Source organism: Schistocerca serialis, chromosome 1 (assembly GCF_023864345.2).
Source record: "Schistocerca serialis cubense isolate TAMUIC-IGC-003099 chromosome 1, iqSchSeri2.2, whole genome shotgun sequence".
Taxonomy (NCBI): domain Eukaryota; kingdom Metazoa; phylum Arthropoda; class Insecta; order Orthoptera; family Acrididae; genus Schistocerca; species Schistocerca serialis.
In genome coordinates this window covers 1,233,816,046-1,233,838,484 of record NC_064638.1, presented here as the reverse complement: position 1 = coordinate 1,233,838,484, position 22,439 = coordinate 1,233,816,046, and the positions used below count along the sequence as shown (strand labels likewise).

The 22,439-nt window shown below is 39.3% G+C and overlaps 1 protein-coding gene across 4 annotated transcripts in view; it reads left to right on the top strand.

Annotated features, from left to right (window-relative positions):
• Positions 1-22,439, top strand: part of LOC126419147 (integrator complex subunit 1) — a 288,378-nt gene that overhangs the window by 201,595 nt on the left and 64,344 nt on the right. For all 4 annotated transcript variants that reach the window (XM_050086288.1, XM_050086260.1, XM_050086280.1 and 1 more), the window contains exons 23-25: positions 5,643-5,815; positions 14,940-15,136; positions 16,958-17,122. In XM_050086288.1, the coding sequence (XP_049942245.1) occupies positions 5,643-5,815; positions 14,940-15,136; positions 16,958-17,122 (535 nt within the window). The remainder of the gene's footprint in view (positions 1-5,642; positions 5,816-14,939; positions 15,137-16,957; positions 17,123-22,439) is intronic.

The following is a 22,439-nucleotide window of genomic DNA, read 5'->3' as shown; positions in this document are numbered from 1 at the left end:
TTCCTAACACAAATGCATATATATAAACAATTTTCTTTTTTTAGAAATGCTTTTCTTATTGTCGTCTCTCTCTACTTCAGTCATCATCAGTTACCTTACTTCCCTAAGAACAAAAATGATGCACTACTGTTAATTATGCATTTCCTAATCTAATTCCCTCAGCATTACCTGGTGTAATTACACTACATTTTGTTTTCGCTGCTTTACTTGTGTTTAAGTTCATTTTATAACATCTTTTGAAGATTTGATCCATTCTGTTCATCGGGTCTTCAAAGTCCTTCAGCCAATTGGGAAGTGTTCCAATGATGTCAACTGTTACACAAAAACTTAATGTTTCTAAGCTCAGAAGAACAATTTTTATTAACTTTGTCAGTATTTTATCATATTCACTCAAATTTCATAATTAAAAGAAGATTTTATGGTGGACATTACTTCTGGTGTAGTGAGGGTCATATTCATATTACTGCATTTGTTTGTTATGGCTTACCTGAGACATTCCATGGCGGCATCATCTGAACTTGACAACACCTTCTGTTCAGTAAAAGTTATGGAAAGTTCAATAAAAAGTAATGCATCACCAACTCCTCAGTATTCAATTTATCATTTACTCTTAAACAATGTGCTCCTCTTCGTTACTGGTTCTACCAGTCTCCTCTTTCACTACATCCCATATTGTCTTCATTTTTTTGTCTGGTGTGACTATTTTTTCATGGCTGTATTATCATCATCAGCTTCATAGAGCATGCTGTAATGAGCTACAGCATCAACCTCTGAGCTGTTTCTGACCAACATACAGTTTCCGTTTTTGTTTTACAAGGTACATTTATTCCTTGTGTAATACATAGCATTTTTGTAGAGTTTGTTATTGTGAGTATTGTAACATCACTCTAGTTCATGTCTGTGAGGATTAACATAAAATAAACAATGATGTAATGTGCAGACTGAAGTAATTAATGAAAATTTGCACCAAGGCCAGGATTTGAACCTGGATCTCCTGCTCAGTAGGCAGATTCCACTTCACCACCCTGGCACAGTGTCTTTGCACATCTGCATAGATCAACCTAGTATGCCTCCCGCCTCAATCCAAATTTCCATTCCACATCAGCCATTTGGTATTCCCTCTAAACTTGAACAGCATTGCAGAAACTCTACAACTGTACTGGAATACGACCTCAGCATTGAATGAAATGGGAGATCCTGTCTGAAACCCAGGCTTAGGTAGGGCCGAGGCATGAATGGTAATTTGGATCGAGGAGGGAGACATAGCGCATCTGCCTAGTGATCAGGAGACTGGGGTTCAAATCATGGCTGTGGTAAAATTTTCATTGATTGCTTCAGTGTGCATATAAGCCTCATAGATGTATGAGACTTGAAAAGATCTCTGGAACCATATACTGTGGAATATTGATTTTATGTTCTCTGATTTTACATTTTTTGTGGTTCTACCCCATAAATTCATAGCCTTTGTGGAAAACCCATAAAATCAATGCGAAAAATTCCCCGATTTTATGTTTCTTACTAGTAAGGTTTATCTCAGTTCTGCATTCTTACTCTACATATCACTTGACTTTTTCCCATTTTGATGTGGCTGAATGAGTTAAAAGTGGCACCAAAAGACAAATGGTTCGCGCCGCAGGTGGTGGCGGAGTTAACAGTATATTTTTGGCCATTGCAGAGAGGAAAGATGTGTGACACAAAATTCTGACATAATCTGCAATTGGCATTGCCAGCACAACATTTAGCTTCACCACAAACAATCCTGTTGGAAGAACATCTGAAACTGAGCATCATACCAGAGGTTGAAAATGCCGCTTCAGTTGTAAATTTCTTTTATTATCACGACCAGTTTTGGGCTCACATAAGCGCAGAAGGAGTTATGCATTCATAGGTGGCAAAACGTGCCTAAAACACGTCCACCGTGGTGCTCGGGGGCCACAGCACAGGTGCGACACCTGAGGATGGGCTTATGAGAGCCCGAAACTGGTCTTGGTAATAAAACAAATTTACAACTGAAGTGGTATTTTCAACTTCTGGTATTTAACTTCACCATGCAATTATGATACAACTACTGCCATGTTGCGGCAACAATGGAAAAACAGGACAGTTGATGCGAAGTGTTCTGGACCGAGTCAATACGTGATGAAGGGGTCCAGCTGCCACCTTTTCTTATGCCACTTATAATTCAGGCTTATCTTTTTGCATGTATGTCCAATGTACTCTATTCAGCAATAGTATCGATCATCAACCCTTTAAATTCAAACACTGAGTCTTGAAGAATATCCTTGGTCAGAATCAATGAAACATTAGCCATTTCCAGCTAGTGAGCTGTTATTGGTTGGTGACTTGTTAAATCACCCAACAGCCAGTGCAGCCACCACACCACACGAACGCATGTAAAATGAGCTCTCCTGCTGGCTGTGTGGGGAGGGGAAGTGACCCTTTAATGACGGGATTGCAGGTAGGGGTGAAAGCATTTTGTGAAAATATACTTTTTGTGCACATCATGTGCTTTGGCAGAGATGTCACATGGAAATAGAACAAGGATTTTACGATGCAGATCATGTGCTTTGCCAGAGATGTCACACAGAAAGAGAACAAGGATTTTGTGATAGAAGATTTTAAAGACTTTCATGTTCAAATCTAATACGGTACGGTTGCAACAAGTGCATACACTACTCACATATATACTTTGCACCACACACTGCAGATCATAAAGATCATCAGTAGTGATAGAAAGCATAAGGTGAAACTGCTACATCAGAGCTTTCTTTTAAATTTATAGTGTACAGAAATTCATTGAACTTACTCCTAATAAGCTTGTAATGTTAACTGGGGAAATAAACTCATTTTTTAACATCTCTCATCAAGCTTAAAATAAAACTTTGATACGGTGAGCATATGAAGTGCGGCTCGGAAGAAAAGCATTAAACATTAATAGCAATGGTGACAAAGTTTGTCAGCAGATGTCCGCTTTTATGCATATGGCTTAACAAGCAATTTTTGCTTTTTTCAGGGTGAGCCTGAAGGAAACATCTCTCGGGAACATGTGCTTTGACATATAATTTGTGGTCATAGCTTGTTGGAAAATAGCTTAATTACGTTGTACCCAAATACCAATTTCAATTTTTTGAAGAGTTTTTACTTACTGTTACACATTTGTGATTTTTTAAGAACTGATGAAATTCATCACCACAAATTATTGTATAAACATTGTACTGTACGTTTAATTTCCTTCATTTATACAAATTTTGTGCAATGTATTGCAGAGCATTACAATTTTCAATCGTATATCCCACTTACCTATGTTTTTGCTCTTATTTTGGAGGTTTCAGCGTTCTCCTCAATTCTGAATTTTTCTCAATTTTGCGTTTGTAAGTCAGGACCATGATAGAACATAAAATAGGTGTTTCACTGTAGTTTCATTTGATTAAAATAATAGAGTTTTAGCTTACTTACTACCCTCCTTAACCCGGATTCAGCAGATTTCATTTCCTGATCAGTATTAACATTTAACATAAAGAATCACAGTGTTTGGTCTGAGAGCCCATTGACTATTGGTGTTGTAATACAGTTTTGTTTATTAGAACATTCTGTAGAGATTTTATCAATGACTGTTATTAAACAATTAGTTACCATAGTTGAGGAGCTCACTGTAGAAATTGAGTTGAATGATAATGTTACTGACTGCAATAAATCCTTACTGGAAGAGTGTTTTAAAGAATCCACAGTGTGTCTCTAGAAAAGGTTTCAACATTTACAAATGATGTAATAAACATTTCTGTAAACCTCATAGCTTCAGCGTTATGACCTACATGTGTATGAGGAGCAATCTTGCACACAGAGCACATTGGCACAAAACAAATAAGGAAACAGCGTATGTACTAGATACTTTCTTGCCCATGAACCTGTGAACTGTCCCACCTGCTTTCCTAGCCAACAAATAGTCTACTCACCCCTTAACAATCTTCCTGCCTCCCTCCAAACTGATAGCTACCCATTCCTAAAGCCCCTTCCTCCTACCTCTCCTTCTGTCCTGCCACCCCATCCCACCATTGCCCACATGTTGAACTGCAGTCCTGGCACTGCGTGTGCAGCCGGATCTATGTAGGAGCATAGAGGTTGTGTGTGTGTGTGTGTGTGTGTGTGTGTGTGTGTGTGTGTGTGTGTGTTTGTGTGTGTGTGTGTGTACTCCAGATGGGGGAAAATGTGTATGCCAAAATCTAGCAAGCATTCTTTCTTTCTTTCTTTCTTTTGTTTTTTGACACCTCAACACCTCTGCTTTTCAGTGAGTAGTCTCATTTACTCCTAAAATATTTACACCCTATCGGAAATGGCCTACTAAAATGGTACAGCCAGTAGCCACATATTGAATTAAAGGAAACATCTGAGCTTTCGTAACTCTTAGAAGGAAAGAGGGCTATGTTGGGGAAGGTTAAAAAGGGAGGCCAGAATGCTTGGATCACAGGATCAGCTTGTATCTGTCTATCACCAATGATAAGTGTGACTCTTTGACTATGGATCACATTGGAATTTGAGCTACCTAAACCATTAATATTGCAGTAAAGTGTGATAGAAATGTTTATAGGCTATTGTTTTTTAGTAGTCATACTCATTAAAAAGGTCTATTACACAGAACAAACTTCATGGCCTATTGGTTTACAGAAAGCAGAAGGAAATCTAAGAGTCACTATAAAAACTACTGTGATATCTCTATATATAAAAGAAAATGTCCTGACTGGTTTACTGTTTTTAATGAAAATATTTCATTATGAATGCAGGGGAGTATTTGGCCAGATGTACACTGGGAAAAGACCGTGTTTCTGTGGCCTTAATTAGCATGAAAAATTTAAAAGTTTTTGCAAATCTAAATCAGTGAAAGATTTTTAACATCCACCATGACAAATTGGCTTTGACAGACTTGCATAGGAAAAAAACTGTTGTAATACCTTAATTTTTCAGTAGGTCTGATATATGTTTACAAAGTCATTTTTGTTGCAATTACTGTGCAAACCAATCAAGAAAAATGTAAAGTCCAAGTGATGTATTGAATCAAATGTGGATGAAAGAACACCAGAAACTGGTCAACTGGAACATGGAGACTAATGAAACATCTCCAGGGCCACACGTATGGGCTAACAGCAATGGAAATCACCATTGACAATCCTTCACAAATAAAAGAAGTGAAATGCTTATAGCAATAAACAAACTGCCTTCAATTAGCTGCATAGATGGAACAAACCTCCACAAAAACTAATCATTACTGACAAAAACGAATACCATGTTTAAATGTGATTCCATATGCAGGAATATCCATTTGAGATGAGAGAATTCAGTACCTGGAGTAATACTGGCACTAATAACTATAGAAGCACTTATTTGATTTGTCCCTTTTCTTAAGTCGCTATGTGAAATTAAACCCATTGGAACACTTTCATTATGCAAAACTGGCAGCTATGTAAATGGTTACTAACTCCTTTATAATGTGTAGATTCACACATGTGCTGTGGGTGTAACAACATTCAAATTTGATTAAAGGAGGGAAAAAAATCTGAGCAGGCTATAAGGGCATAAGGCTAGTTTTAAAATGCATTGGTTTTGAAGTTTTTTAAATTCTGGCATAAATAATCATGTAAATATTCCAGCAAACTGCTCAATAAATTGGACTTGGCAGTGGCAGTGGATCCTGCTCAAGTGGCTGAAGCTGTGCTGGACAAAAGCTACATGGCTCAGCTGGTGGAAGTGCAGCACAGGCGGGGTGCTCACGGAGGGCACATACTGGTGCAAGTGCTTCATCTAGAGCAGCCCTCGTTTCCAGGTAATTTTAATTTCTGTTTTAAAAACTGTTTAATTCCATGTAGATAATTATTTTAATCCTGTTGAATCTGTGTGCTTTGTTTAATGGAGGAAAACTATAATGGTGCATCTTTTCTCTTCCTTAAAACAAGCAAGTGAAGTGTTTACAGTTTTTATTGTATTTATTTTGTTATTTTTTCACTTGTTACTAGACATTGCCATTTTGATTACACGTGCAACTTAAATTTTTTCCTGCACTTAGGTTACTCCTTAATAATTCTGCTCAGTTGCTTCTTTGATGAAGACTGTAACAAAGATCTGTACCTACCTACACCCACACACATATGCTCTTTTAACACCTATGAAGTACATGCCAGAGGGTACTTCATATTGTCTCATCTAACAGGTGTGTTCAAAAATTAACGGGAATTTTTAGTTTTCTTAAAAAATCTTATTTATTCGTCATGATCACCACCATTTTTTTCCCCTTGAAAGTAATCCACCTCAGACATAATACACTTGTGCCAGCACTTTGTCAATCTTGGAAGCACTGCTGGAACTCACTTTTTGTTACATTGTTCATCTCCTTCAGCAGTTCTGTTTCTATCTCCTCAATGGTGGCAAAACAAAGTCCTTTCATGGCTCTCTTCAGCCTCTGGAATAGAAAGAAGTCGCGGTGGACCATGTCTGGTGAATACAGTGACTGAGGCAACTCAGCGGTTTTGTTTCTTGCCAGAAAAGCACAAGCAAGCATTGTGGTGTGAGTGGGAGCATTATTGGGATTAAATATTCACAAATGCTTTTGCCACAATTCTGTTAGTTTTCTTCAAATTGATTCACGCAAATGGCGCATAATTTCCAGGCAGTATTCCGTATTAACAGTAAGATGGTAAGGCGGGAACTCATGATGCACTACCCCATCGTAATCACAGAAAATAGTGAGAAAACCTTCACATATGATTGAATCTCTCTCTCTCTCTCTCTCTCTCTCTCTCTCCCCCCCCCCTCTCCCCCACTCCCCCCCCCCCTCTCCCCCCTCCCCCCCCCCCCTCCCCCCCTTCAGGCTGTTTCCATTGAGATAGTTGGGACTTGGTTTGAAGTCCTACACATATACCCATGTTTTGTCACATGTTCTTTAGAAGTTCTGGATCATTGTCAGTTTCATTCAGCAATTCCTGAGTAATGTCTATGCGGCATTGTTTTTGGTTGAAATTTAACAATTTGGAATCAATTCACCAATCACTTGACAGTACATATAACTTTTTTAGCTGTCAACAACAAACTAAATATTCAAAACGGCTGAAAATCAAACATACATCAGGAACATGTGTACCAACAACATAAAAAAATTGTAAGTCGGATATATAAAGCCTAGAAAATTAAAAAATTCCCATTACTTCTTGATCACTCCTCATATTTTTGCTACACGTTTCGTGCCCAAAATATCCAAAATATAGCTCGGCATGAGCCCAAGGATGTACCAATGTCGCAGATGGTGATTCAGTGATTTTCCAAAACTAGTTTCATTACTTCTTCTGTGTTGTCAGTAATTGCTGTGCTAGGGTATCCAGGGAAGTCTCCGTCTTCACAGTCTTCTTGACCCACTTTGAAATGTTTATACCACTCACAAACTCGTCTTACTCATAGTAGATTCACGAAAAGCCATAGTCAACACTTTGAATGTGGTGCTTCATTTCGTTTCAGTTTTCAGGTAAAAATTTAACACACATCCTTTGATCCATCTTTTTCTAAAGTAAAAATTCACCAAGCACTCGACAATACTTATAACATTTTCAACTGTCAGCAACAAACAAAATATCCAGAACAGCTGAAAATGCAAATGTAGTTCAGGATCAAGGGTATCACAAGGTAAAAAAAATTGAAAATCAGATGCATAAAGCCTACAAAATTAAAAAATTCCAATTACTTTTTAATCATTCCACTTATTAATATTTTTCCCTCATTTCATTAACAGATGTAGTTTGGGAAGAATGACTGACTATGTTCCTCTGTGCTAGCTGTTGTTAATCTAATCTTGTACAAACAAACTCTGTGGGATCAATGCATAAGAGGCTGAAGAATATTCATAGTTTGTCCTGAAAGCTTGGTCTTCGAATTTTCTGAGCATGTCTTCACGAAATGTATAGAATCTGCCAATTAAGAAATTTCAACGTGTCTATTAAACTCTTTTTGCTGGTCAGACAAGCTTTTACCATCATTGTCCTTCTTTGATCATGCTCAGTGACTACTTTAGTTTGGCCTGAGATGGATCCCAAACAAGTCAGCAGCATTTAGGTCAGGGCTGTAGAATTGTTTCGTGTACAATCTCTATTGCAGACAAACTTGAACTTACTGTGGGAAGAATGACTGCCTTCTGTGCAGTGTAATTAGTTGAATTTTGCCTGCCTGAACCAGCGGGAGCTTTGTGTTTGGCATTCGTGTGAATCAAGGAAGTCGAGTGATTGTCCAAAAATGGACGAAAAAGAATTTCGTGTGGTGATTAAACGTTACTTTATAAAAGGCAAAAGGCCTCGGGAGACTAAAGAGAAGATTGATAAACATTACGGTGACTCTGCACCTTTGACTAGAACAGTTTATAAGTGGTTTCAAAATTTTTGGAGTGGGCATATGGGCACAAGTGATGCTGAACGTTCTGGACGCCCTATGGAGGTTATTACTTCAGAAATCATTGACAAAATCCATGATATGGTGATGGATGACAGAAGAATTAAGGTGCGTGAGATTGCTAGTGCTGTGGGCATCTTGAATGAACGGGTACATAATATTTTGCATAAACATTTGGACATGAGAAAGCTATCCGCAAGATGGGTTCCGCGATTGCTCATACTTGACCAAAAACGGAATCATGTGAAGTGTTGCAAGGATGGTTTGCAGCTGTTCAGGAAGAATCTGCAGGACTTTAAGTGTTGTTTCGTCACTGTGGCTGAAACGTGGTTACATTACTATACTCCTGAGACCAAAGAACAATCTAAACAATGGGTTACCAAGGGAGAATCTGCACCAAAAAAGGCCGGACTGTCTTTTGGGATTCGCAAGGGATAATCCTCACTGACTATCTGGAAAAAGGTAAAACTATTACAGGTGCATATTATTCATCGTTATTGGACCGAGCTGCAAGAAAACCTCCGGCGATTGGATCGCAAAAAAGTCCTTTTCCATCACGACAAGTCACTAGCACTCACCTCAGTAGTTGTGGTCACAAAATTAATGGAAATAGGATTCCAACTCGTTTCACATCCCCTCTGTTCTCCAGACTCGGCTCCCTTGGACTCCTATTTGTTCCCCAATTTGAAGAAATGGCTGGTGGGACAAAGGTTTTATTCAAATGAGGAGGTGATTGCAGCGACTAATAGCTATTTTGCAGACTTGGACAATTCCTATTATTTGGAAGGGATCAACAAACTAGAATAGCGTTGGATGAAGTGTATAAGTTTAAAAGGAGACTATGTCGAAAAATAAAAAAGGTTTACCCCAAACACATAAGTAGTTTTTATTTTTGCACGAACTTCTCAAATGCTTCTCGTACATATCTGGTCAACTGCCAGAGTATGCACCATTCATCAATCCTCTGCAGATCATTCAGCAAATTGATACTGTCTTTTGGCATTGCTACTCCCATATAGACGATCTCATTATCTGCAAACAGTCTTAAAGAGCTTCCATTGCTTTCTAATAACTCATTCATAAACATTGTAAACAGTAATGTTCCTTTTGTAGGGAACACATTGTGCTCATGTGGGAGCAATCTAATCTAGATGCTTGTAAAACAATAAACTGGTAGCCAAGATCGCAGGAATTCTTTTTATTCCATGATTACCGGTTTCGGCGAAACTAAAGCCACCATCCTCGGATCTTAGGACACATACAGGTTACAACATCAAGGCAAACAATGGTGATATTAATAGTTGCCTATAACACGCAGGCCTTATAAAATTGTTGTAAGTAGCACATAGGTGTCCATAAGAGATGACATTATAAATGATAAGTGTCTCCATCACATACCAGCGCAAGCTAGCCTAGCTGGTATGTGGTGGCGTTCTGGCATTAAAAAAAAAAAAAAAAAATAATAAAATAAAATAAAAAATAAATAAATAAATAAAAATAAAAATAAAATAAAATCTAAGTGCAATAAAAACATTTTATTATAAACACCTGAAATACTGACTGACATACTACTTTTCCACGTAGTCACCAAACACATTGAGGCACTTATCATAGCGGTGGACAAGCTTTGAAAGACCTTTGTCATAAAGTTCTGCTGCCTGAGACTTCAGCGAGTGCCACGCCTGCCTGGAGTTCCGCCTAGCCTAGCTTTTGAGTGACAATTTCAAACAACAAAGTCTGTAAAACTTGTGGAAAAGAAAGCGAAAGCTCTGTTATTGTGAAGCGACGGTTTTCTCTAATCGTTTCATCTACTTTAACGACAAGATCGTCAGTCACAATGCTCGGGCGCCCACTCTTTCCTTCATCATGAACGTTGGTTCGGACATTTTTAAACCAAATGCATCTTTTCCGGATGTAAAATTCACTCATTACGTTGTTTCCGTACACTTCGCACAGTCCACGATAAATTTCTGTAGGTTTTAGGTTTTTTGCCAATAAAAACCATATCACAAACTGCACCTCACAACTAGTGGGATTTTAGATTGCAGTGCACATTTCAAATTCGAATATCGAAAAAACTAGACATGCAGAGACATTCCCGCGGTCACAGATGTACGCTGATTGAGCTGCTGAGCACGCACATGCCAAAATATATGCGATCGGCATGTGCCTAGCGGCATCAGATGGAAATGTTCCCTACTTTCTGATTAGCCCTCGCTTAAAATCTTAGTTTTTCTAACATAAGTAGGCATAATTCAATGATATTACATGAGAAAATCAAAAGCGTTAACAACAGAAGGATGTTATGGTACTGCAGTCAGCGGAATATGTTGCAAAATATGCAAATTCATTCTGGGAACAGTCCCCTTAGCTGTTGCTAAACTGTCTCACCACAGATTTCTTCTAGGAAAACTAGTCCGACAAGGTATTCGGGAGAACTTCTGTGAAGTTTGGAAACTAGGAGATGAGCTATTTGTGGAAGTAAAGCTGTGGAGTTGGGTTGAGAGTTGTGCTTGGATAACTCTGTCAGTAGAGCACTTGTCCATGCAAGGCAAAAGTTGTAGGTTCGAGTCCCACTCTGGCTAACAGATGGAATTTGCCAAGAAAGTTCAGAACTTAGAAAATATCCTTTTTACCCCTTGGTACCACTTCCAAATGAAGCATTTGTTCCCGTACAGCTTGGACAGTGTTCGAAATGTGTGCAAACATAATGAATTATTTAAAAATACTTACCTTTTAGCTTAGGAATTCTAGCCGTGTAAAAAGATCGGGCTGTAACATTAGCTCCCAGACAGATTAGTTGTTTCTGAACTTTCAAAAAGCTCTTGATTCAGTACCGCACAGACACTCTCCAAACAAAATACATTCCCGTGAGTTATCTAAGCCGATTTGCAACTGGATCAATAATTTGTTAACAAGGATGATGCAGCTGTCACCTTGGATGGAATGTGTCTACATACAATGAGTGCCGCAGGGAAGTGTAACAGGATCATTACTGTTCATGTTATACATAATTACTTAGCTGGTGGTATTGGGTACAAACAAAGAACTGAAGAATGAAAATTAAATCTGATTTATATATTCTACATTATTTTTCTGACATGTTTCACCTCCATGAAGGATCTTATCTCTTAGACTATAAAACAAACTAGATACTTAACTACCAAGAATATATGGGTGGGGAGGGGGGTGGCGGGGGGGGGGGGGGGGGGCATTCAACAAGTAATGTGTTTTTTTTTCTGAAAGCAAGTTGATTTCATTCAGGGCTAAGAGTAACCATAGTACTCCCTACTCTTTTGGCTACAAAACCTATTTTTCAACATAATCTTTGTTCAGTGCAGCACGGAGGACCTGTATGCTCGCATGGCACCACTCTATTTGTCAGCATAAGAACAAATGTGTTGCTGCACGAATAACCTCGCCATCATCCACGTACTGCTTCCCGCAGGGTGCATCCTTTATCGATCCGAACACGAGGAAGTTGGAAGGTGCGAGATACGTGCTGTAGGGTGGATGAGGAAGAACACTCCATTGCAGTTTTGTGATCTCCTCTAAGGTGCACAGATTTGTGTGAGGCATTGTGTCGCCATGAAGGAAGACAGATTTGTTTACATTTTTGTACCGACAAACACACCGAAGTTGTTTCTTCAATTTCCTGGGGGTAGCACAACGCACTTCGGAGTTAATCATTGCACCATGAAGGAGAACATCAAATAGAATAACAGCTTCAGAGTCCCAGAAGTCTGTTGCCACAACTGTACTGAATGAGGGTGCGACTTTAAACTTTTTCTTTGGAGGAGAGATGGTGTGGCACAATTCCACGGGCTGCTGTTTCGTTTCCACTTCGAATTGATCAACCCTTGTTTAATCGCCTACGACGATGTTTGGCAAAAAATTGTCACGATCAGCCTCGTAACACACAAGCAGTTCTGCACATGTGGTTGCTCGTTGCTCTTTTGGTCCTCTGTCGGGCAGTGAGGGACCCAGCGGACACACACCTTTGAGTACTCCAGCTGGTGGAGGAATGCGTCAGCACTACCCACAGAGGCATCCAGTTGAAGAGCAAGGAGTTTGATTGTTATCTGTTGATTGCCTCAATGAGCGTGTCCACACATTGAAACATTGCAGGAGTCACAGTGGTGTGCAGCCGGCAGACACGCAGGAGATCAGACAAGATTATGTGACTTTGTCGCGATGATGATAGACGCCTCGCCCAATGATTCTCCATGCTTTTATTCACTGCCAGCTCTCTGCAGATACTCTGCAAGCGCCCACGAATATATGCAATGCTCTGGTTTTCCACTAAAAGAAATTAAAGTGAATGCTGTGCTTGGAACGCACCTCTGTTACAGATGCCATTTTGAAGGCTACGTATTGCGCCACCAACTACTGGAGCTTCGTAAAACTATAGAGGCTGAGGCGAGAATATTTCACAATGTCCCACAACATATTCCACATTTTTTTCAACCAAAACTGGCCAAGAAAAAATGTGTTGCATTAATTATTGAATTTGTACGACCTAGTTGCTACTGTTTAACAGGGTGGTGGCTCAGTTACAGCTCGGGTGCCAATTTCATTGCATTTGATTGATCCCGTGACTACTCTAGGCACAAATGAGACTTCAGCACCTAAGTATTTTCTGTGTAATAATTATTTTATGCGATAAGGACAAAGTCTTTCAGGAGGTGACTTGCTGATTATGTGATTGAACTTTTAGCACCTGTTCTGGCCTGTAACCACCGAATGTGGGCGCTACTCCTCGTCTGTGATTAAGTTAAAGAGCAGATGCTCTCCCATGTAAACAGTACGTGAATATTGTGCAGGATCCCACTGGGAGCAATTCAGGAGTTGCATACATTCATTCTACAATGAATCATAATTGTATGTCAGGCAGTAGGTTGTTCAGTGCAATAGCATTCATCTTCACTAGGGGCTTTTCCCTTTTTTAATAACTTCTGTTCGTTTAATTTTGTGGGTTGAGTGGCATTTAGAATAACTTTAGCCTTTTTTTGTTTATGGTGAAACACTTTCCATTTAATTTATATATTTTGATCGTTTTTCTTGTGTACTTAATGCCAGTTGATATTCCATCCTTTCCCACCATATTCCACATGTCCTACCATAGCAGATATGCAGTATTAATTTGACAGTACATGTAAGGAAAAAAATCATAGCATGTGGGAGTAGTAATTCCATTCTGTGGGTGGTAATATAAAAAAAAATTTCACAAAACTTCTCATTCTTTAGTCTAAGAACAATCACTTTAAAAAATTGGAAAGTGCAGGATGGAATAACATTATGAAAAGGGTAATTGCTACTTGCCAAATAGAGGAGGCGCTGAGTTGCAGACAGGTAAAATGGAAGGACTGCTATACATGTTAGCTTTTGGCCGAATGGCCTTCTTCTGACACACACACACACACACACACACACACACACACACACACACACACACACACAGTATTGTTAATCATTAAAAATTAGATTAATTCATAAGTGATATATTGTGTTTATAAAATTGTTGTGCTTTTCTTTGCTTCCTTGTTATTGGGCTTACTATTCTGAATAGATCTAATGCTTCCTTCAGATAAGAACTTGGTGAGAAAAAGATGGTGCTTTTTTCCCCTTGGAAATAGTTGCATCTTATAGTTACACGAGCAGATTATTTCAGAAAATTTTGCGAAAACAATAATGTGAAAATAGAGCAAAATTGGTGTTTTTTGATGGGGTAACACCAAATTGGTGAATTTTAAGAAATAATATGAAATTAACATTTTACCATAGGAAAAAATGTTATAAGCTGTTCCTGATAGTTACTGAATGTCGAACTTGCATCTGACCTACTTTTTCTCCAAGACTGAGGTTCAGTGTATAATCTTAAAGTGATAGTTCATTTCTTACATAATGAACCATCATTTGACATCAAAAATAGCACAAAAATTGGAAAATACACTGAAACTGGCAAAAAATAAGTGACATTAACCAAGAAAAAAAAAAGGTAAAAGTAACACTGAATTCGCCATAAAATAGCACCGAATTTGGCGAAAAATGATACTGAATTTGGTAAAAAAAAGACATAAAAATGGCAAAAAAACCTTAGTGAAATTGTTAGAAAAAGGAACCAGACAGCAAAATGGCACTGATTCTGGTGAAAAATAGGACAAAATTCTGCAAAAACTAATGCAGAAATTTGCAAAAAAAGCACTTAATTTGGCCATAGAAAATGATTTTTTTCATGCCTCTACCAATAAGGAAACAGTGAATGCTGCAGCAATTTTTATGCACACAATACATTTTTTTAAAAATTAATCTAATACCTTTTAACTAACACAAGTGGCAGTTTCTACAGAGAAATGAAGTGCCATTTTTCACAAGAGGTCCTTATTTGTAGAAGAACCTGAGCTACTCAAGCACTCTTCACTGCAGATAGTTATTCATATGAGTTTTGTACATGTGTTTTTTGCTATTATTCTTATTTGATACTTTGACTCTTTGATTTAATGTTCTGTTATATTTAACAGCAGAGAGTCCTGTGGCCAGTTCTGCTCCTGCAAGATTGCCATTGGAACTAGGTAGTGAGCTACATGCCATGAGAAGTTCCAGTAATGTGCCTGTTACTGCCGTGCCTGAAACTCTTATACAGATCTTCAAGGTCAAGCAGGAGACTGATGCAGCAGCAGTGGCTGCGAAAGAAAACCTATTCAGGACTTTTCAAAAGGTGATCACGGCTTTAATTCAAAAATGAGAACTTATATTTTGTAGAATTCTCTGAATATCTGCTCGTAAATAATGCTGAAATGTAAGAAAAACACCTGTGATAAAGCTGACACATTTCCTGTAGTTTCAATAGCAAATTTATTTTGCGGCTGTACATTTTGAAACACAGTTTCATTATGAGAGCTTCATTTGGGTTAGTGAATGACCTTCATTGCTGTTCTTCAAAATGTGCATTGGTTAAGTTAATATTGTGTTGAAAAGACTGTAGATGGATTTTATTTTTGCATTTCATATTCATTTCACTGTTTCAGTTTTGCAAAGAATATACACTGTGGCTACCGTGAAACACTGAAATGTTTGGTCTTCATTTAATGAGTAACAGGCCTCCTCTGATGCAGAATCCAGACAAGCAATATCTTGGCTGTTAAAATATTGGTAGAGCTATGTAAATTGTTGAAACTTCCTGGCAGGTTAAAAGTGTGTGGTGGATCGAGATTCAAACTTGGGACTTTCGCAGGCAAGCTCTATCATTTGAGCTACCCAAGCATGACTCACAAGCAGTCCTCACAGCTTTACTTCGGTCGGTACCTCATCTCCAGACTTCACAGAAGTACTCCTATGAAACTTTCAGGACTAGCACTTGTGGAAGAAAGGATATTGCAGAGACATGGCATAGCCACAGCGTGGGGCATGTTATCAGACTGAATTTTTCACTCTGCTGCAGATTGTGCACTGGTATGAAACTTCCTGGCAGGTTAAAACTGTGTACCAGTCTGAGACTCAAACACAAGATCTTCGCTTTTCATAGACAACTGCTCTACCGACTGAGCTACCGAAGCATGACTCACAAACATCCTGACAGCTATACTTCTGCCAGTATCTCATATCATCACACACTCTGTTGCAGAGTGAAAAATATATTCTGGAAGCATCTCCACAATGTTCTTACTTCCAGGAGAGCTTGCTAGTGTCTAAAGTTTGTGAAGTTTGGAACGTGGAAGTAAAGCAAGCTGTGAGGATGGGTCGTGGGTTGTGCTTTGGTAGCTCAGACTGTAGAGCATCTGCACATAAAAAGCAAAGGTCCCGAGTTGGAGTCTCGGCCCAGCACACAGTTTTAACCTGCCACGAAATTCTGTATCAGTGTACACTCCACTGCAGAGTGAAAAATTCATTCTATGTAAATTGTTGTCGACTATTCATCCATTTGTGACTGTAGGACTAGCTTGATACTTCAACTATGTGATGTTCCTACAGCATCAATTGCAAAAAAGTATCATTTACACAATTGTTTGTAACGTATGATCCCTGTGATCAAGTTAGCTGATGTATTAAAGTCAGTTCATTTGATTTTCAATAGCCACATCAAAGAAGTGACACCATGGTTAACACTGAACTTCTATTTCGGAACCCGACTTTGAATGCCTGCCTGCCTGTCTGGATTCAGATTTTCTGTTTCCTTCCCCATTGTAGTCCTATCCAGGTAGATGCTTCTTCTCTAATTATTTCACTGTTGATGGAATGTTAAAGCCTAAACATATTCCTTTTTTAACTTATCTAAAATTAGGTGTAAATGCACACACTCTCTCCCCCCGCAACCACCTCTGTGTAACTCAAAAATTGCCATTGTCCTTTGATTCACCTGCATAACAATGTATCACAATAGGAACAATGAAAATACTTGATTACACCACAGTAAAAATTTTAAGGGCTAGTGGATGATAAAGATAGAAACATAATTTTTGTTTGGAGAACATCATGTGAATTGAAAACACTTAAATTGCTGTGATATAATAAGTGTAATCATATGTGTGCTTGCTTTCAGACACTGACTATGGAAATGCAAAGTGGTAACACAGTTGTCATGCAGGCAACAATAAAATTTCTGCATGATGTGATGCTTTCACCGATGGGAACTGATTGGGTAACTGTGATGGTAAAAGTTCCACAGTATGCAAACCCGTTACTTCGGCTTGTAACAGCTGCTGCTGTAAGTATTGATGATAATCACTTTATTAATGTCCTAACCTAGTGCCATACACTCAGAAGAACATGCTCCCAGTGTATGTCACTCATGTTTCATGACATAATGTTCTTCATGCTATTAGGAAAAATGCTGAAATTAATAATGTGTGATTTCTGCCTATGGTCACCCTGCATACTTCTATCTAACAGCAGATATTTATTAAGGAGAGTTGTATTACTAATATTTCCCTTATCATAACCAAGGTCATTAATGCATGCTATTGCTGCGATGCCCAACTTTGAGCTGTCAGGGAAGAGTTGTTGCGCAGTTTGACCCTCTCCCTTAATGGCCTCAGTACTGCAGTGAATGTCAGTCATTAGTGCCTTGTGCAGTATGTTCAGCAACTGTGTAGCCAAATTTGGAGTTAGCGACAGATGGCAGTGGCCATTTTTGCAACGAGATATCTGGTTAGCTATCATATCCATGTAAAATGCTGTTCAGTTATTGCAGCACAACCGGTATGTGATGACGCTGGTGACAGATTGGAAAATGGCTACAGTCGGATTACAGTAAGTGGTGGTAGGTGAGTGGGTCTTGCAATTGGGTTGTCCACTAGAGAATGGGCTATGGATGTAGGTTTGGGAGCTGAAGCGGCATGGAGATGGACAGGGGATGTGACATAGGTTGAGTAGATGACAGAGTCTTTCTTTATGAGGGTAGGATTTTCTGTAAAATGTCCCTTCTCTCAGAACACAGTGAGAAGTACTCAAAGCCCTAGTAAAAGATGGTTTTTTTTTTTTTTTCAGGCCTGATTGTTATTGGGTGATTATGACATAACTAGTTAATGGTTTATTTTCAGTCATGGCTGATTTTGGTGATGTCACAGAAAGAAATTTCACAACGTACCTCCTATTGGACTAGCTGGACAGGATATTGACTGTAGAGGCTCTGGCAAGGTTGTCAGCATTAAATTTGATCAGCTGCTTCCACACTAGATATGCCATTCTCAGGTGCCAAGGGTGCGGGGAGAAACTTTCTGCCCGTGAACAGCCAACAACTAAGAAGATATACTGCTCTGTCTCTGAGACATTACCCTCAGGTTTGGTGACACTTCAGATAGCAAGGTTTCAACACAAGTGAAAAAAGTCCATAGCTCAGAAGTTAATGTGAGGTGTAAGGTTAATTAATGATATCACATTGGCACCAAATTTCATGACAGTCCTACTCAATGCCACCATGTATATGTCACACCATAAAAGGGTCATCACACCTCCCCGTACCCACATCTCCCCACTTTCTTGACACCTCTGTGATGGAGCTCATAACCATGATGCCCAGCATTGGCATCAATGCGGTTTTTGTATGTTTTGCCGAGGAAAAAATTTTGGACACACTGCTGCTCAGAAACAAAAAATTTTGGACACAATGCTGCTCAGAAACAACACATTAAGTCCACAGAAGGTGTTACAAATGGCGTCAATAAATCCACCCCTTCCCTCGGAGTCTTCATTTTTCCACATTTGATGGTCAGAAAAGACAGTTTGCAGTGTATTGTGCAACAGGATGACATTCTTGACGATTTTTTACACCTTCAGACGATTCAGCCTTCCTCGAAGAACGTCGTAGGACTGCAACCCTATGTGATCTCACCACTTTGGAGTGTAGTGTGACCGCATTTTTGCTCTGGTACATAGGGACCATTCAAAACCACTCAACAAAATCTGAATTTGATCCGAAGCAGAAAAGGGTATTCATTCTTTTTTATTCCTCCTCATTTGCACCTCTGTGGTGTGTGCATGGGGCGGGGGTGTGGGTGGGGTGTCTACAACTGATTCATGAATAACTAAAACGGCAAAGAGTCCCTCTAGGACCCCTCAGTCAGTTTGGCAGCACCCTCAGTGCCGCCTGCGCACCTTTGTTGAGCACTTTAAAAGTGTAATTGTACAGGGACAATAATTCTCAGATTCCTATGCACCTACAGGATAGGCAACCGCTCAACACCTCTCAGATTTCACTTTTGGCAAACAGGTGCTAGTGCAGTGCCATAGTGCACTCAGCTGAAGAGTATTGAAGGGGTTGTATATCCTGCAGGTGCTTAGGAATTGCTGAACGGTTGTCTCTGTAGATATATTTTTAAACTGTTCAACAAAGGCACACATGTGACAAACAGTGTTCTCAAACTGGCAAGTGTTAGTAGAACTCTTTTGCTGTTTAATTCACAAATTTCACAAACATCCCCCCCCTCCCCCTCCCCAGCTGTTCACCGACCACAGTAGGGCAATTTTTGATGAAGACCTTATGGGCTGAAAGCTTTATTTGTGACAGTCTTTTTGTTGTGCCTTTCTGCAACAGTGGTGAGTGGCAACTTTCCTTTTCATAATATCGTTACAGTCCATCCTGGATTTTCCGTTGTTTGATTCAAATTTTGTCAAATGGTTTTGATGGTCCCTAAAGGATCCCAGTGTACCAGAGCAAAAATTGTGGTCATGCTACTCTCCAAAGGAGTGAGGTCAGATTCAGTCAGGTTGTAGCCCTAAAATGTCATTAAGGAAAGGTTGAATCATCCTAGAGTTATCAGCAGTAACAAAGGTTGTTGAGAATGTTGTCCATACATTATTGTGTTGCACATCACACTGCAAACTATCATTTTCAACTCTAAATGTGTGGAAACGAACAACCCAAGGGAAAGAGTGATTTCATTGATGCCCTTTGTGACACCACCTGAAACGTTTTTGTGTTGATTCAGAGCAGCTATTTGTCCAAAATGTTTTCCTTGGCAACTCGTAAGAAAACTATGATGTCAGTTGTGGGCATCATGGTTTTTACCTCCATTGCAGAGGTTTCAACAGAAGGATTGAGACATGGTTAAGGGCAGATAAGACAATCTTGCCATTGTGTGACACGTCCACAGTGGCATTGGGTTAGTGTTGTGGTGAAGTTTGGTGCCAATGTGATATTGTTAACCTACCTTACACCTCACTAATTTTGCACATGTTGACACCTTGCTGTTCGGCACATTGTTGACCCTGAGAGTGACATTAAGGGACACCAAGCTTTTGCATCATTACAGAGGAAAGTTTGTTACCTTCAAGCCAAATTTCTGATTTCTCCATCACATTGGGAGAATATGACTGGATTTCAAAATAGTGACCCTTTCATTTTGTTGTGCACTGTAGTTTGCCAAAATGTAAATCCCAAATGAAATAGATTTGGTAGTATACAGAGTGTCTATAATTAAAGTTCCCATTTCAAAGCACTGTAGAAAGAGAATCACTGCTCATAATGACGTCAAATTTGAACAGCATATTATTGACACAGGTCAAAGTGTCGTGAAGCCAAAGAAAACTTAATAAAAATTTGACCAATAGAAGATGTTGCAAGTGTTAGAATGTGGACACGACAGATCGGCACACGGCTGTTCCTCAGTTTGCGCCCGAGATGCCCAACATGACTGTCTCCATGCAGGATCGTATGCTGCTGGTGCTCCAGTAGTCCTTCAGAAATTCTGGACACTCAAGGATATGAAAAGGCATTGGTCCGATGATTACAAAATTTAAAATGACACGTTCTTTTGAAGTGAAGGGCCGTGTGGCAGAGGGAGGAAAGCAGTTGATCTGATTTCTGTTGAAGGTGTGGCCATAGCATTGCAGAAGGGTTTGATTATGGGGTGCAGATATGCAGTGCATGGGGGATTGTTGAGATTCTGAAAGTGGTGTTCAGATGCAAAGCTTTTCTGTGTTCCCCCACCCCCTCACCCTGGAGGGACAGGGCGGTGCGGGGGTGGGGGGGTGGGGCAAAGTGATGAAAGTTTTTCAATATGTGTTGCAGCATTAAACCATGATGAGAATGGGAGTGATGTCTTCTGTGGTGGATAATGGTACTCCCAGCATAGAATAAGGCGCAAGTAGCATAGAGAGCTTTCTCGGATGACTTTTTGACCATTGTTCCAGCTATTAGAGTGTAGGATCTCAATCTCAGAGGTGTGACCCACAAAATTAATGTCACAGAGTGAAAGATTAGGCAGGGTTCTGTGGTGGGCCTAATATTTTGCGGTTGTGTTGTGTGTCATATTGGACATCTGGTATCAGCTCATAGTGGAAAGGATTGTGAGCAGACTAGTTTGTAAACTGGTGGAGACACTCAGTCCTGTATTCTCTGTGGTGCATCTTAATGGTCGTGGATCGTGATTGGTTGTAGGATTATTAGTAACTATTGTATCTGTAGCACTAGAGTCACTGGGAAGGGATGTAGGGAAGGAAGTTGAAGGTTAAACGTGAGGTAATCATGGGGGGGGGGGGGGGGGGGGTCGGCGGCAGCGACAGCGACAGCGTTAGGACAAGTTGTAGAAAAGAAATGGGAATTTGGGAAAGACGTCATAGCTGCATTCATAAATATAAAAAAGCCTTATGACAATGTTAGAAGGGAAGAGATATGGCAAGGTCTGAATAGACTGGAACAGTCAAAAAGAATGGAACTGATAAATAGAAACATGTACGAAAAATGCCTGAATTGTAATAGAAGTGATAGCAAATAATTGGAATGGCTCACAAGGAGCAGAGAGGTTCACCAAGGAAGTGGACTCTCACCAGTTCTTTCTAATATAATCATGGACAGTGTTATAAGGAAAGTTCACCAAGGATCATCAGCAGATGATGGGAAAATTGTAGCATATGTAGATGACTTGATGATTTTAGAAGAAAAAGAGCAGAAAAAAGAACCAGTAAACTACTGGCAGAGGTAATTGAACAAGTGGGCATGAAAATAGGATTTTAAAAAAAAGGAGGTAATAAAAATCAGCAGAAAAAGAGAAAATTGAAGGATGTAACTTGTGATGGAAAAATCATTAAAGAGGTAGTTGCTTTCCAGTATTTAGGAAGTAATTAACCAAGAAATAAAACATGAAGGATGAAATCTGGTAGAGAATAGAAAATTGTTTCAAATTTTATTTTTGTGTGTCAGACATAGAGATTATCTGCCAAAGCAAATATAATGATGTAAAAGTCATGTTATCTGCCATTTTTGACCTAGGGATCAGAATGTTTGACTTGGACAAAGAAAGATTTTAGCAAAATACAAGCAACAGAGATGTATTTTCCGCAAGGGGTCCTCAGGTAAGATGAGAAGGGACAGGATAAGGAATAAAATAATAGGAAACATCTTGCAGATCAAGCTCCTAAAACAAACTATTGAGAGTAATAGCTTAAGTGGTTTGACCACTTTAAAAGATTAGAACCAGAAATACTTCAGAGGAGAGCCCTAGAATGGGCAGAATCTGGACAAAGACCAGTTTCAGACCACAAACAAGATTGGGAGACCAGGTGAAGGATGACGTGAACCAAAG